Genomic DNA, 11,888 nt, shown 5'->3' on the forward strand with positions numbered 1-11,888 from the left:
CATCAAGGCCAGCTTGGAGCAACCTGGGACAGTGGAAGGTGTCCTTGCCCAGGGCAGGGGGTGGCACTGGAAGGTGTCCCTGCCCAGGGCAGGGGGTGGCACTGGACGCTCTCTGAGCTCCCTCCCAGCCCAAACCACCCCAAGACCCTCCGAGCAGCAGGACTGACCTTCACACCTGAGCACGGGGTGGTTCCACACCACGTTGCCCTCCTGCAGGACGCAGGTGACGGTCTCGGAGCCGTGGGTGCGGATGAAGCCCTCGTCACACAGGAAGGACACGGAGCTGCCCAGCTGCAGGCTGTCCCCAAAACGCTTCCCGTTGACCGGCACGCCGGGGTCGGGGCACTCGTTGTGCCGGAACGCTGAGGGAGGGGGGAAAGGGAGGCAAGAGAAGGGTCAGCGTCTCGTTTCCCTCCACCCCTGCCCCAAAACCAAGCTGGCTGAACATCAAACTTTGGTTTTTTCAGTTCCCAAGTGTTTTCTTTGCAGCCTGAGGGGAGGGGTGAGGTTAAAACCAGTTGAGCCCCCCCCAAATCTTGTTCCCGAAGCTTGGCCATGATGATGATGATGATGATGACCCAAGAGGGGCTGAGATCCAGCAGTGACAGGGCCAGAGAAGAGCCTGCAGGACCAAGTCACCTCCTCAGACATCTCCAAATATGAAAATACACATATATGTATTTATAAATACTCAAAATAGAGATAGGGTTCAGTTCAGAACTTCAAGCAGTCAGAACAAATTAATTCCTCTGCACTTGAAAGCCCATTTACACCAGTAAAAATTGTTTTAAAATGTCTTTATACACCAGGGGTGGGTGATGGATGGGAGATGCACAGGGAGGGCACCACCAGTTCCTGGGTGAGGTGTCACCCTCCTGACAGGATCTGGGGCTCAATCCTGGCTCTGATACCCCCTCACACAAACCCCTTCACCTGAGGAGCCTCCAGCCTGCTGAAGTTTGGCAAATGTTTTCTTAAGCCCTCTGATTTTTCCCTTTTTTTTTTTTTTTTTTAAAATAAAGGCTTTGCAATCATGGCTAGAAAGGCTATTAATTTAGCTGTGCCACGAAAGGCCATTATAACAAAGCCATTTATCAGTTCTGCTGAGTAGGTTTAATAATGCTCTTTAGAAAATTACAGGACAATATGAGGGTAAAATTGCCGTGGCATTCACTGGAGATTTGAAGACTGGACTTAACATGGAGCCAAATCCATCTGTGGAAATTTCAGGGCTTTATGTTATATAAGGCAGTGCTACATGTTTGCCTTCATCTTCAAAGCCTTGCATCTCTCTTAGCTCTCAGCAGAGGAGGGGGGTGTTGGCTGATGAACACAACCAGCCCAGAGCTGCCCACAGAGCATCCCCTCAACCCCAGAGGCAGAGCAGGGAGCCCAGAGAATCCCAGAGTCACAGCCTGCTTTGGCTTGGAGGGGTTAACTCCTTCCACTAGCCCAGGTTGCTCCAGCCTGGCCTTGGACACTTCCAGGGATCCAGGGGCAGCCACAGCTTCTCTGGGCAACCTGTGCCAGGGCCTCACACCCTCCCAGGGAAGGATCCCTTCCCAACATCCCATCTAAACCTGCTCTCCTTCAGCTTAAGGCCCTTCCCCTTGTCCTGTCACTACCCACCCTTGCCCAAAGTCCCTCTCCAGCCTTCTTGCAAAGCCATGGACACATCTCCTGATGGGAGAACACAAATCCTGGCTGCTCCAGGGACACATAACCCAGGGCCACATTGGGTTTTTATTCCTGGACAAGAACTTGTGCCACCAGCTCTAAGCTTGCCACCAATCCCCAATTTACCCAACTGCAAATCTGAGGTAATCCCCACTATTCCAGATTTCCTCTGGAATCCCAACAGCTTTACTGAGCTCAATCTCTCGCCCACCAGTTCCCAGCAAGAATTCAGAGTGTGAAATGCAAACCAGGAGGGTTTGCAGGGGACATTTCAGCATTTAGGTCCTAAACAAGACAGCTGTCAGCATATCCTGTGCAGGGCCAGGAGATGGACTTGATGATCCTCAGGGGTCCCTTCCATCTCAGCATATTCTATGATATCATCCTTGACTGTCCATCAAGACTCCTGTGCTAGGTAGATTCATTTTTCTGCTGCTTTAGCTTGAGAGAGATTAAAACTTGTTTATCTCTTACTTACACTGTAAGATTTCCATATTTTCACAGCCATTACCTTTCTCTGCATTGAGGGTGTTCCTGAGGCCTCAGAGAGAAGAAACAACCTTTTTTTTGACCTGGTGTGTGGTTGGGATTCCTTCACACCACACAGAGGACACTGCTGGCAGGGTGTGCTGCCTTCATGCCAGCTCAAATGCAAATTGTGTAGCTCAACTCAATTTTAATAAAGGGGGGCAAACTCACTGGTGAAGGTGATGTTGAAGCCTCTCTTCTCCATGGAGTGGTCGGTCTGGAACTCCAGCCTGGCCACGTGGCCGCTGCTGGTCAGGGAGGAGGGGATCTGGCTCCCTGAGAAGGTGCCCAGCACCGGGGACTCGGCGGTGCCGCCGTCCTTCACGGCCAGGAAATCAAACTGGGGCTCCACGTCGAAGTCGTTGAAGGCCAAGTGGATCCTGCTCTCGGGCTTGGCGATGATGAGCCACACGCAGTGCAGGCTGCTGCCGTACTCCTCGGGGTAGTTGGGGGACAGCACGATCCCCGCCGGGCTGGTGAAGTTGAAAAAGCAGGAGACTGCAAGAAAAAAAACCAAAACCCGACCCGTCAACCAGGCAGCAGAGGGACCTGGAGGGGTTGGAGGGCTGGGCTGATTCCAAGGGGATGGAATCGAAATAAAACCGAAATAAAATCAAAGCTGGGGTCTGCAGCAAGGTCTTCTGCTGTGGCACAAGAACCTGGAGGAAGGAACTGACTCAGCCCTTACTCCATGCACAGCTCCAGCCTCTCCTCTGCTGCTGCCCATGGCCAAGCTTTTTGATTCAAACTGCTGGGCCAGCTGCAGATAATTCTGAGGGCAGTGCAGACTTCTCAGGATTTGCTTAAAAAAATAACCCCTGCCCTTTCAGGTGACCTTCCCATTGCTAAATGAGTTTTTCCCCGTGCTCCTCACCAGGTGTGACCCCACTGCACTCACACACCTCCTTCCACCCAGACCGTGCCCACCCCGCATTAAATATTTCTGGGGTCCAGCAATAAATTGCTGAGTCCTTTGAGAAGGAGCCATGAGGCAATTTATGTCCTTGGGCAGCTCTCTGGGCCTGTGTGAGCACTGAGAAAGGAAGGCTTTGGAGGAGCAGCCCAAGAACATTCCCCAATTTCCCCCCCAGCACCAGGGGGTTGGGACAATTCCCCCAGGGGGAGGGGGAAACTCCTCCTCCCATCACAAATAAATCACTGACTTCTGCTGGGACAGCACGTTCCCAAAAAAAGGCCTCCAGCCAGGCTGCAATTCCCAGGAAAACAATCAAACCTCCTTTAAGTGGAGTTGAGGGGAAGAGTGTTTAGGAAAAAACCCTTCAGCCCTCCAGGGTTTTCAATATATACTGTATTGCAGCTGACAAGGCCCATTAACCTGGAAAAGCAAGGCTGCCTCTCAAGTGGTACCTGCCCAGAGTTTGGGATATTTTATGTATGGATGCTCTGCTCATCCTTTTTTCCCCCCCATCACCCTTGGTAAAACCCATTACTGGGAACATACATCTCCCTAATTCCTGGCAAAGGGACATTGAGCAGAGGATGAGCCTGGGTTGAGTTTGGCATTTATACAATTATTTGGATCACTGCTCAGCCCTCCCTCTGTTATTTTCCCTCTGCCTTCCCTTCAACACTGGATGGGTTGGGATCCAAGAAATGGAGGTTACCATGACGTTATCAAGGCCACACCATCCATTCCCTGCTCTCAGCAACAAAGGGAACAGATTAGAGAGAAAACAAACTGCAAAATATCCTCAGGATTTGGGCTCTTTACAAGCTGCTGAAATATCAGGGGATGCTGTCAAATAATTCTGTCAGCATAAGCAGGGTATAATCTGCCTAAGAAATATTGCATTCACACCCAGGGAAACAGCTGAGTGGCAGAAACCCCTCCCAGGAACGAGGTGTCTCCTATAAATTTTTAAACCCCAAGTGGTAAATTAGCATTCAGCCAGAGGACCTCCAGCATCCCACCAGCCAGGCAGAGAGAGGTGCAGCACAGCTCAGCTCACAAAATACCAACAACAAAGAACTTGCTGACAAAGGGAAGGCAGAGGCAGGGTGAGGGAAGAATATAAAATTAACCTTTGCTAGATAAAACAAAGTGACAGATTAAAAAGGAGCTGATAAAAAAAAAACAACTCCAAAAGTCTCCACTGCAGAGGAGCAAATGAGGATTTGGAGTTGCCATAAGGTCAGTGAGCAGAAAGGCAAGTTGGGGCTGCAGGACTAAGGCCAAGAACCAGGTCCAAGTTCTTCTGGTCCAGAGGGATCCTCAATGAGGTCCTGGTGCCTGTGATAGGACAAATTTCCTTCCTCTTTTTAAGCTGAGGGGCTTTTTCTTCCCCGTGAGGAGACGTTTCAGCTCCGGGGCTGCACTGGGCAGGGCTGGGATCCACAGCACCCCTCTGCAGTGCTGGCCACCAGGATCCAGGCAGGAGCTGTTTAACAACATGTCACAGGCAGGGAGAAGAGCTGTCAGAGGGAGGATTTGAGCCAGGGAAGGTGGGAGACAGCCCAGCACTGCCTGGCTCGTGCTGTTTGTGCTGCTGAGACAGCGAGGAGCAAAAAGCCCCCGAGGAGCCAGCAGTGATTCCCAACATGACAGGGGTCAGCCCTGCTGCCTGCAGCCTGTCCATCAGGATCCCTGAGCTGGGAACAGCCCTGAGACCTCAGAGCCTGGAATTAATATTTATTACCCTTGTTCTTAAATGTTAGAAAAGGACATTTCATTATGAGCACGGCACAGGGTCCCGTTCATAAAGCCCACACTGATCTTTGTCAATAATTGTTCTTACTGACCAAGCACTGCAAAGGCAATAAGAAAAATCCCTTCATTAAATGCAGCAGAATAAATCCCAGCAGAAGCCAGCAGGGACAGAGCAGAGAGCACAGGCAGGAAGGGCCCAGCACGAGGGATTTGTTCAAGTCATCACAACCATCATCCAGGTTCTGCCTTGATTCAGAGCAGGAAAACAGGGAAGGAACAGCTCAGGAAGTCGAGAGGGACAGGTGGATGTGGCACAGGGACACTGTCCCATGTCCCTGGGGGTGATGCCTGAGGCTGGGCTGAACGCAGGGGAACCCAAGAGTTCTCCACCAGCACCTCCACCAGGAGCAATTCCTGCAGTTGTCTCACCCAAATCTTCTCTCTCCCAAGTTTTATTCTGCCTTCCAAAGATCCAGCTCCTCCACAAACCACCTCTCTCCTCCCACGAGGCCACACCTGGTGTCCCCAGACACTCCAGCCCTGCTCATCCTGCACGTGAGGATCCAGGGCTGACCCCAGGGAGAGGTCACACCGTGGGAACAGGGGCTGGAAAACCCAGCAGGAAACCACTGTAAGAATAATTGCAGTCTCCATGGAAACAATAAAAACTCCTGACTTCTCTCTCAGTTTTTTTAGATATTGTTCCCACAGACTGTGACCACTTGGGAGAGAGCTTGGAGACAGGAGTGGGTTTTCTCCTTGCCTTCCCTTTTGAAGAAGATCCCTGCTCTAGGCACAGCTTGGTGATGGAGTGGAAAAACGGGGGCTCAGCAGGAGCCTGGTTAATCAGAGGCATTCCTCACTTGGGAAGCACACATCCCAAAGAGCTGACAGTGCTGGAAGCCCAGGGCACTGCTCCAGCTGGGAAGCAAAGTGCTTTATATTTTGCACTTTCCTCTTTCTGTGTCTGCAGAAACACATCTGCACCACGGTGCATTTCCCTCCTCCAAACCCTCCGGCAAGTGGGAGGTGAGGGAAGGAGTTTGGAGCAAATATTAACCAGGAGTTCTTGGATTTCAGAGCAACAAACTCCTCATTTCACTCTGGTGGAATGGCTGAACTGGGCTGGGACAGCAGGAAGTCGAGAAGGATGAAAAGCAGGCAGGTTTTGGGCACCAAAACTCGAGGAAAATATCACTGATTTAAACCAGGCTGTGCAGGAGCCTCTGAGCAGGTTCAAACCCACTCAAACAGCACCTGGGAGCAACTCAAAGTTTCTTAAACTTCCAGGGAGCTGCTGATCCACAGCAGGACGGGGCTGGGCTGTGTCTGCCAGGGATCCTGCAGCCATCTGTGCCCAGGAGGTGCTCCAAGGTCCTGCAGGAAGATCCTCTCCTGTGTGCCCGTGGATTGGGAACAGAACTCTCCCCCTCCCTGCAACCCCTTGGGAATGGGTGCAGTGGCCCCAGGAAGATGGAGCTTTAATTGCTGGGTTTTGGCAAAGGCTCCAAATGAGCCCAGTGGTTTCTGTGCCTTTGCTGTGCTGCTCTGGCAGCTCATCCCTCCTGTGCTGCAGGGTTTGGAGCCCTGTGCCAAGTGCTGCAGGCTGGAGCAGGGAACAGCCTGGCATGGGACTGTCCCCACAGTGTCCTGACACCCCAGAGGGATGAGGGGTGAGTGCTGTGACCCTAAAAAGGGTTACACCCCCTAAAGTGTGAAAGACAAACTCCCACCCAACAGCTCCATCCCACGGGAGCTGGGAGGGTCCCACTGCAGCATCCTCAACCCCCAACCCCACGTGGAGAGGGTTGGATTAAACAAGGGGGCTCCTCTGCAGCCCAGATCGGGGATGGCAACACAACACAGCCCCAAATCCCAGCTCCTGGACACAGGGAAGGGGACAGGGACAACCTCCTCTCCTGACAAAGCCAGGGAAGTGCCAGTTCAGATCAGAAGAGGAGCAGCCCATCAGAGCCACCCTGCAGAGCAATTGCTGCCAGGAACAGGGACAGCTGCCCTGGCACAGGACAGCTCTTCTGGAGCAGCACAAATCCCCCCCAGGGGAGCAGTTCCACCGGTTCAATCAGGGAAATAACAGCGTGGAGACAACCCAAGGAACTGCATCCTGCTGCTGAGGGCTGAGAGGGCAGCTGGCAGCACCCAGGGGAGGGTGGGCACAGAGGGGACACCCCCCAGCCCAGCTCTCCCTGCTGAGGACCCCAAAACCCCCCAAATTCATCACAGCTCCCAGAGCAGCTTGTGGCTCTGCAACTGCCAGGGAGAACTCTCTGGCAAAGGAACACTGAGGAGAAAGCAGGCTCTGGTTTGAGCCAGGGGAGTGCCAGCTTTCCTCAGACACAGACACAGGGGGCACTTCCCAACTCACCCAACAAGAGGGATGTGCAGCTTATCTGGAGGATGTGCAGCTTATTTGGGACAAGCCCCGAGGAGGAGCAGCAGGGACTGGTTCCACGGCCCTCTCACAGTCCCACAGAGGGAAAGGGACTTGTTTGGGCTCACAAAAAAACAGAGTTTTAGTTGGTTTATCTCCCCGGGGTTTGTTTCCCTGGGGAACACGACGGGTCCAGAAACCTTGGAGTTCACAGGCCTGAGGTGCATCAACTGAACAGGCACCAGAAAATCAGGTGTTTTCTGGAATGACCCCCCCAGAGCAACAGCTAAACCAGGGCCAAGAGTTTGCCTGGCTCCAGTGAGGTTGCACCAAAAAAAAAGCCTGAGGAGCTCATGGGGGAACAATTACAACCTGATTCCTCATCATTAAGAAGGAGCTGAAGTGATTCCTGCCCAGCACAGCACTTGAGCACGTCTGTCTGCTTAAGCAAACATTTAAATCTCAGCCCTTTACAAACCAGGGCTGCAGAACAAGGGCTCTGAGAGAGAGTGCCCTGCTTAAAATCAGGAAGGGAACGGTCTTACATGGCTGCAAGCGTGAAACAAGGTTGTTAACAAAAGCTACAAATCCCCCATGGAAACAGAGATCAGGGTAATCCTGCCTTCATTTAATTTGCTTCCCTCACTGCAGGGACACCCTGGGTCTCTGGCTCAGGGGAACAGGCTGGATAAGGAGCATTTCCCAGCCCTTTGCTGCTCTGAACCCTTTGGGTCCAGGGCAGGGGGAAGGTGCTGGTGGGTCCTCGTGGATTTACAGCTGAGGAACAACTGCAGAAACCATCCAAGCCAGGAACTGGGCTCAGCAGGTGACAAACCTGTGTCCTGGGAATGGTTCCAGCTGGGATGTGACTGGGATGTGACCTGTGCCCTGCCCTGTGCCCAGAGGTGACACATTTGGGCAGGGTAAGGTCAGTCCCCATCCCCTGTCCCAGTTTGGGTGGCAGAGATAATCCCAGGGTGTCCCTGCCATTACACCAGGGAAATGGGAGCAGGGTGCTCCAGGAAAGCATCAGTCACAACTAAAAAAAAACCCAAAAAACACATGACAAAACAGCCTGGAATAACAAGGACCAGAATTCCTGCACTTCTTCCAAAAACCCACTAAAAGCAGCAGCATCAACAGACAGGTAAATGAGTCCAGTGGCAAAAGGAGAAAGAAACCATTTACAGCAGGAGGGAGAAACATTTGGGGAGTTAATATGAACTGTTCCATCAGCTCTGCACGAGGAGGGAGTAAAAGGAATGATATGAAAGGGAGAAGGGAAAGGGAGAAGGGAAAGGGAGAAGGAGGAAAGGGGATAAAGGAGAAGAATAAAGAGAGAGGGAGAAAGGCAGAAAATAAAGACCAATTGCCAATTCAATTTAGAGCTAAATGACAACCTTGTCAAGTGATATGAATGACACAGTTCTGTTCAGCACATTCCTGGGGAAAACAGCCACTGCACTTTGCATTTCCAGGTCCCAACCCTGATGGTTTGGCCCAGCCAGGGCTCCCAGAAGGCAGAGCTCAGCTCCACACTGAAGGCTGCAGTCCTTACAAAGGGGAGCTCAGGTTATTCAGCAGGTCTAACAGGCCAGTATGGGATTAATAAAAAAAAAAAAAAGGAGTAGTTATGACTAAGGAGAAGAGAGATTTTACACTGCTGTTAAGGCAAATCAGATATTAAAAGACTGGAAAGCAACATGAGCAGATCTGTGAGGAGAAATGGGCTGTGGCTGAGGATTTCAAGTGAACAAGAGGGGAAGAAAGCACAACATCTGCTCCAGGGCCAGGGGAAGAAAGCACACAATTTAACATAATTCCAATTGGAAATGCTTTGGGAAATGCCTTCTGTTCTGTTCAGGGGAATATCAGGCACGAGCACTGCTCTAAGCAGTAAATACACAGAGTTCACAGGAACACAACCAAAGGAAAACCACTGGAAACTAATGAAAATCCTAAAGCAAGAGCAGAGCAAGAGCAAGAGCAGAGCCTGGAGGAGTCCAGAAGTGCCCTGGAACAGCCCAGCCCAAATTCAGGCCCCTCCAGTCAAACACACACAGGCACAACCACGAGTTTATCCCCATCCCCAGCAACACCAAACTTGGGGCAGGAACCTCCACCCCTCTTGTTTGGGCTCACAAAACACAGAGTTTTAAGTTGTTTTGTCTCCCCAGGGTTTGTTTCCCTGGGGAACACGACGGGTCCAGAAACCTTGGAGTTCACAGGCCTGAGGTGCATCAACTAAACAGGCACCAGAAAATCAGGTGTTTTCTGGAATGACCCCCCCAGAGCAACAGCTAAACCAGGGCCAAGAGTTTGCCTGGCTCCAGTGAGGTGCTCCCAGTGCTATTCAGTGTCACAGTTTATGCCACAACCCTCCATCATGTACAATGCCAGCACTGCTTGGCACGAGTGAACCCCCTGGGAAAGGGGCAGGACTGAAAGCTCAGGAGCTGCAGGACACAGATCCCCAGGGACAGGCAGCAGGAGGAGCAGAAAGGAAGGGAAACTGCTGGGGAAGAAGAGCAAAGAACCTTTTAAGCCTCACTGAACTGCTGCAGAAACCCTGTGAGAGCATCTCCCTCTCCTTGGCAAGGAAACACAAATTTTGGAACAAATCCTGGTCATAAATGTTTTGTAGCAGGGCCCTCCCCTGCCCTGCTTCCCATAAAATCAGATAATGAGCCCATGCCTACTGTACATAGGATGTTTAACCAGCAATTCCCACCCAGTACCTGGAATTATGGCCCCCCTAAAACACCCCTGCCCCCAGCCACATCTGCCCATCCTCCCACCAGCACTCCCCACAGGGGTTGAGCCACTCTAGAGCTGCACTTATGGGGCTGCTGCCCCATTTATGAGCTTTATGATCTCCTCAGCCACAGGTCAGTGCAGATTTCAGCTGGAATGTCACATCCCACAAACCTCCCCTGAGTCAGCACAGTTTTCCTTCAGTGACATCCCCCCCCCCAGCACATTGTGGTGTCAAGAGAGAAAAGGGAACGAGCTCTGTAGGAAAACAACAGCTGGGGGGTGCTGGGGGTGAGACCCACCCTGGCCTGAGACACTACCCCCCCTCCTCTGGTGCTGGAAATCTCATTTTTAGAGCCAAAAATGGCCACTGTGAAGCTGATCTGAGCACTGTGAGATGCTGCAGGAGAGGGAGGAAGAGAGGTTTGGAGTGTCCAGATTTGGAATGTCCAGCCATCACCCACATCCCACCCAGGAGCAAAGAGCCAGGCACTGCCCAGAGTCACCCCCAGGCTCAGCACAGACACCCCCCACACCCAGCACTGCACCTTCTGGGGGTCACTGATTTACAAACATCCCGAGCTGGAGAGCCACAGAGAACAGACCACACTGGAATCATTTGAACTGAAACATTCATGCTTTGCATGGGGGTTGATTTGATGCCCCTGATCAGTATCTCCTGACAAAAATAATCCTATTTTACTGGAGAGTCTCCCTTCTGTACTAACATAACCCAGTTGTTTCATCTTGGGCACAAACTACAGGTTTATTCCCACTACAAACTATCAGCACGAGCCTCAACCAAACCATGAGCTGTTCAAAGTCACCTGAAAGTCCAGGAAATGAAAAGGAAAAGCCAGTGACTCCTGATCTAAGCACAGGAACAGTCTGACCCTTCCCACTTCACAGTCAACGAGGAAAAACTCCCAATTTCCTCTCCAGCATCTTCAGCCTGATTTGCTTACAGAGCAAACCAAGCAGCACCTGGAAAAGGCAGAACTCACACAGGAATTGCTTCCTTTGCCCAAGCAGACGTTTAAATTAGTGTTTGGAAAGAAAGGCACTTCCTTGGAACCAGTTTTCCCCTTTTTTCCACGACCTCCCATTCTCCCACAGCTCTCCAAGACCTCAGCTGAGCTCTGCAGGAGCCAGGTTTGCTCCCCCAGCTCTGTCATCTCTGCTCCTGCCACGCTCCAAAGGAGCATTTTCCCTGGGCTCTATCCCAGCACATCTATTTACCTGCACAGTAAACAGATTTATTTACCTTTCACACTGCTAAAAAGCAACATTTCTGCTTTCTCTCTCTCTCCCTTTCCCCCAGCTGCATTTTCCTCTCCTGTTTTTTTTCTGCTCAGCTCACTCTCCCTCCCCTGCACCACAGAACCTGCTCAAAGGCACAGATTGGAACATATTCCCCTAATTAGAGATGAGACAAAAGGAAGGCTTTGCTTGTGACCAGCTGGGGAAAACAAAGACACTTCAGTGAGTTTTGGCAGTGTCCAAACCCCACACTGTGTGAGTGTGTGAAGGTTCTGTCAGGGCAATAAAGCAGATTGCCCAACACATCTTCAAAGGACAGTGGGACCATTAAAACCCACCAGGGACTGTGCAGCAACTCCCATTTACATCCCAAAATGTTACCCCCTGAGTCACTGTGGAGAGAACAACATCCCAGCTCTGCTCAGGCAACAAATCCCAGCCCCAGGGCCAGCAGTGGGAGCCTGGGTGCAGTCAGACAAGGAAGGAAATCTCAATGGCAAAACCAGAGTTGGGGTTTAAATTGTGGTTTTGGTTGTGTCTGTGTGTCCTGCCTCGGACACCAAAGCCCAGATTTCTCTCTGGAAGGGACCCAAGGCAGAGCAGGGGGAA

The 11,888-nt window shown here is 51.6% G+C and overlaps 1 protein-coding gene across 1 annotated transcript in view; it reads right to left on the minus strand.

The window, feature by feature from the left end:
* LOC103754072 (CUB and sushi domain-containing protein 1) overlaps positions 1-11,888 on the minus strand; it is a 251,808-nt gene that overhangs the window by 97,933 nt on the left and 141,987 nt on the right. Inside the window, exons 16-17 of the mRNA XM_029963058.1 lie at positions 2,377-2,703; positions 168-362 (exon numbers count right to left, since the gene is read on the minus strand). Of these exons, the coding sequence (XP_029818918.1) occupies positions 168-362; positions 2,377-2,703 (522 nt within the window). The remainder of the gene's footprint in view (positions 1-167; positions 363-2,376; positions 2,704-11,888) is intronic.

The sequence above is a fragment of the Manacus vitellinus genome, unplaced genomic scaffold (genome assembly GCF_001715985.3).
Source record: "Manacus vitellinus isolate BGI_N305 unplaced genomic scaffold, ASM171598v3 scaffold_52_pilon, whole genome shotgun sequence".
NCBI lineage: Eukaryota > Metazoa > Chordata > Aves > Passeriformes > Pipridae > Manacus > Manacus vitellinus.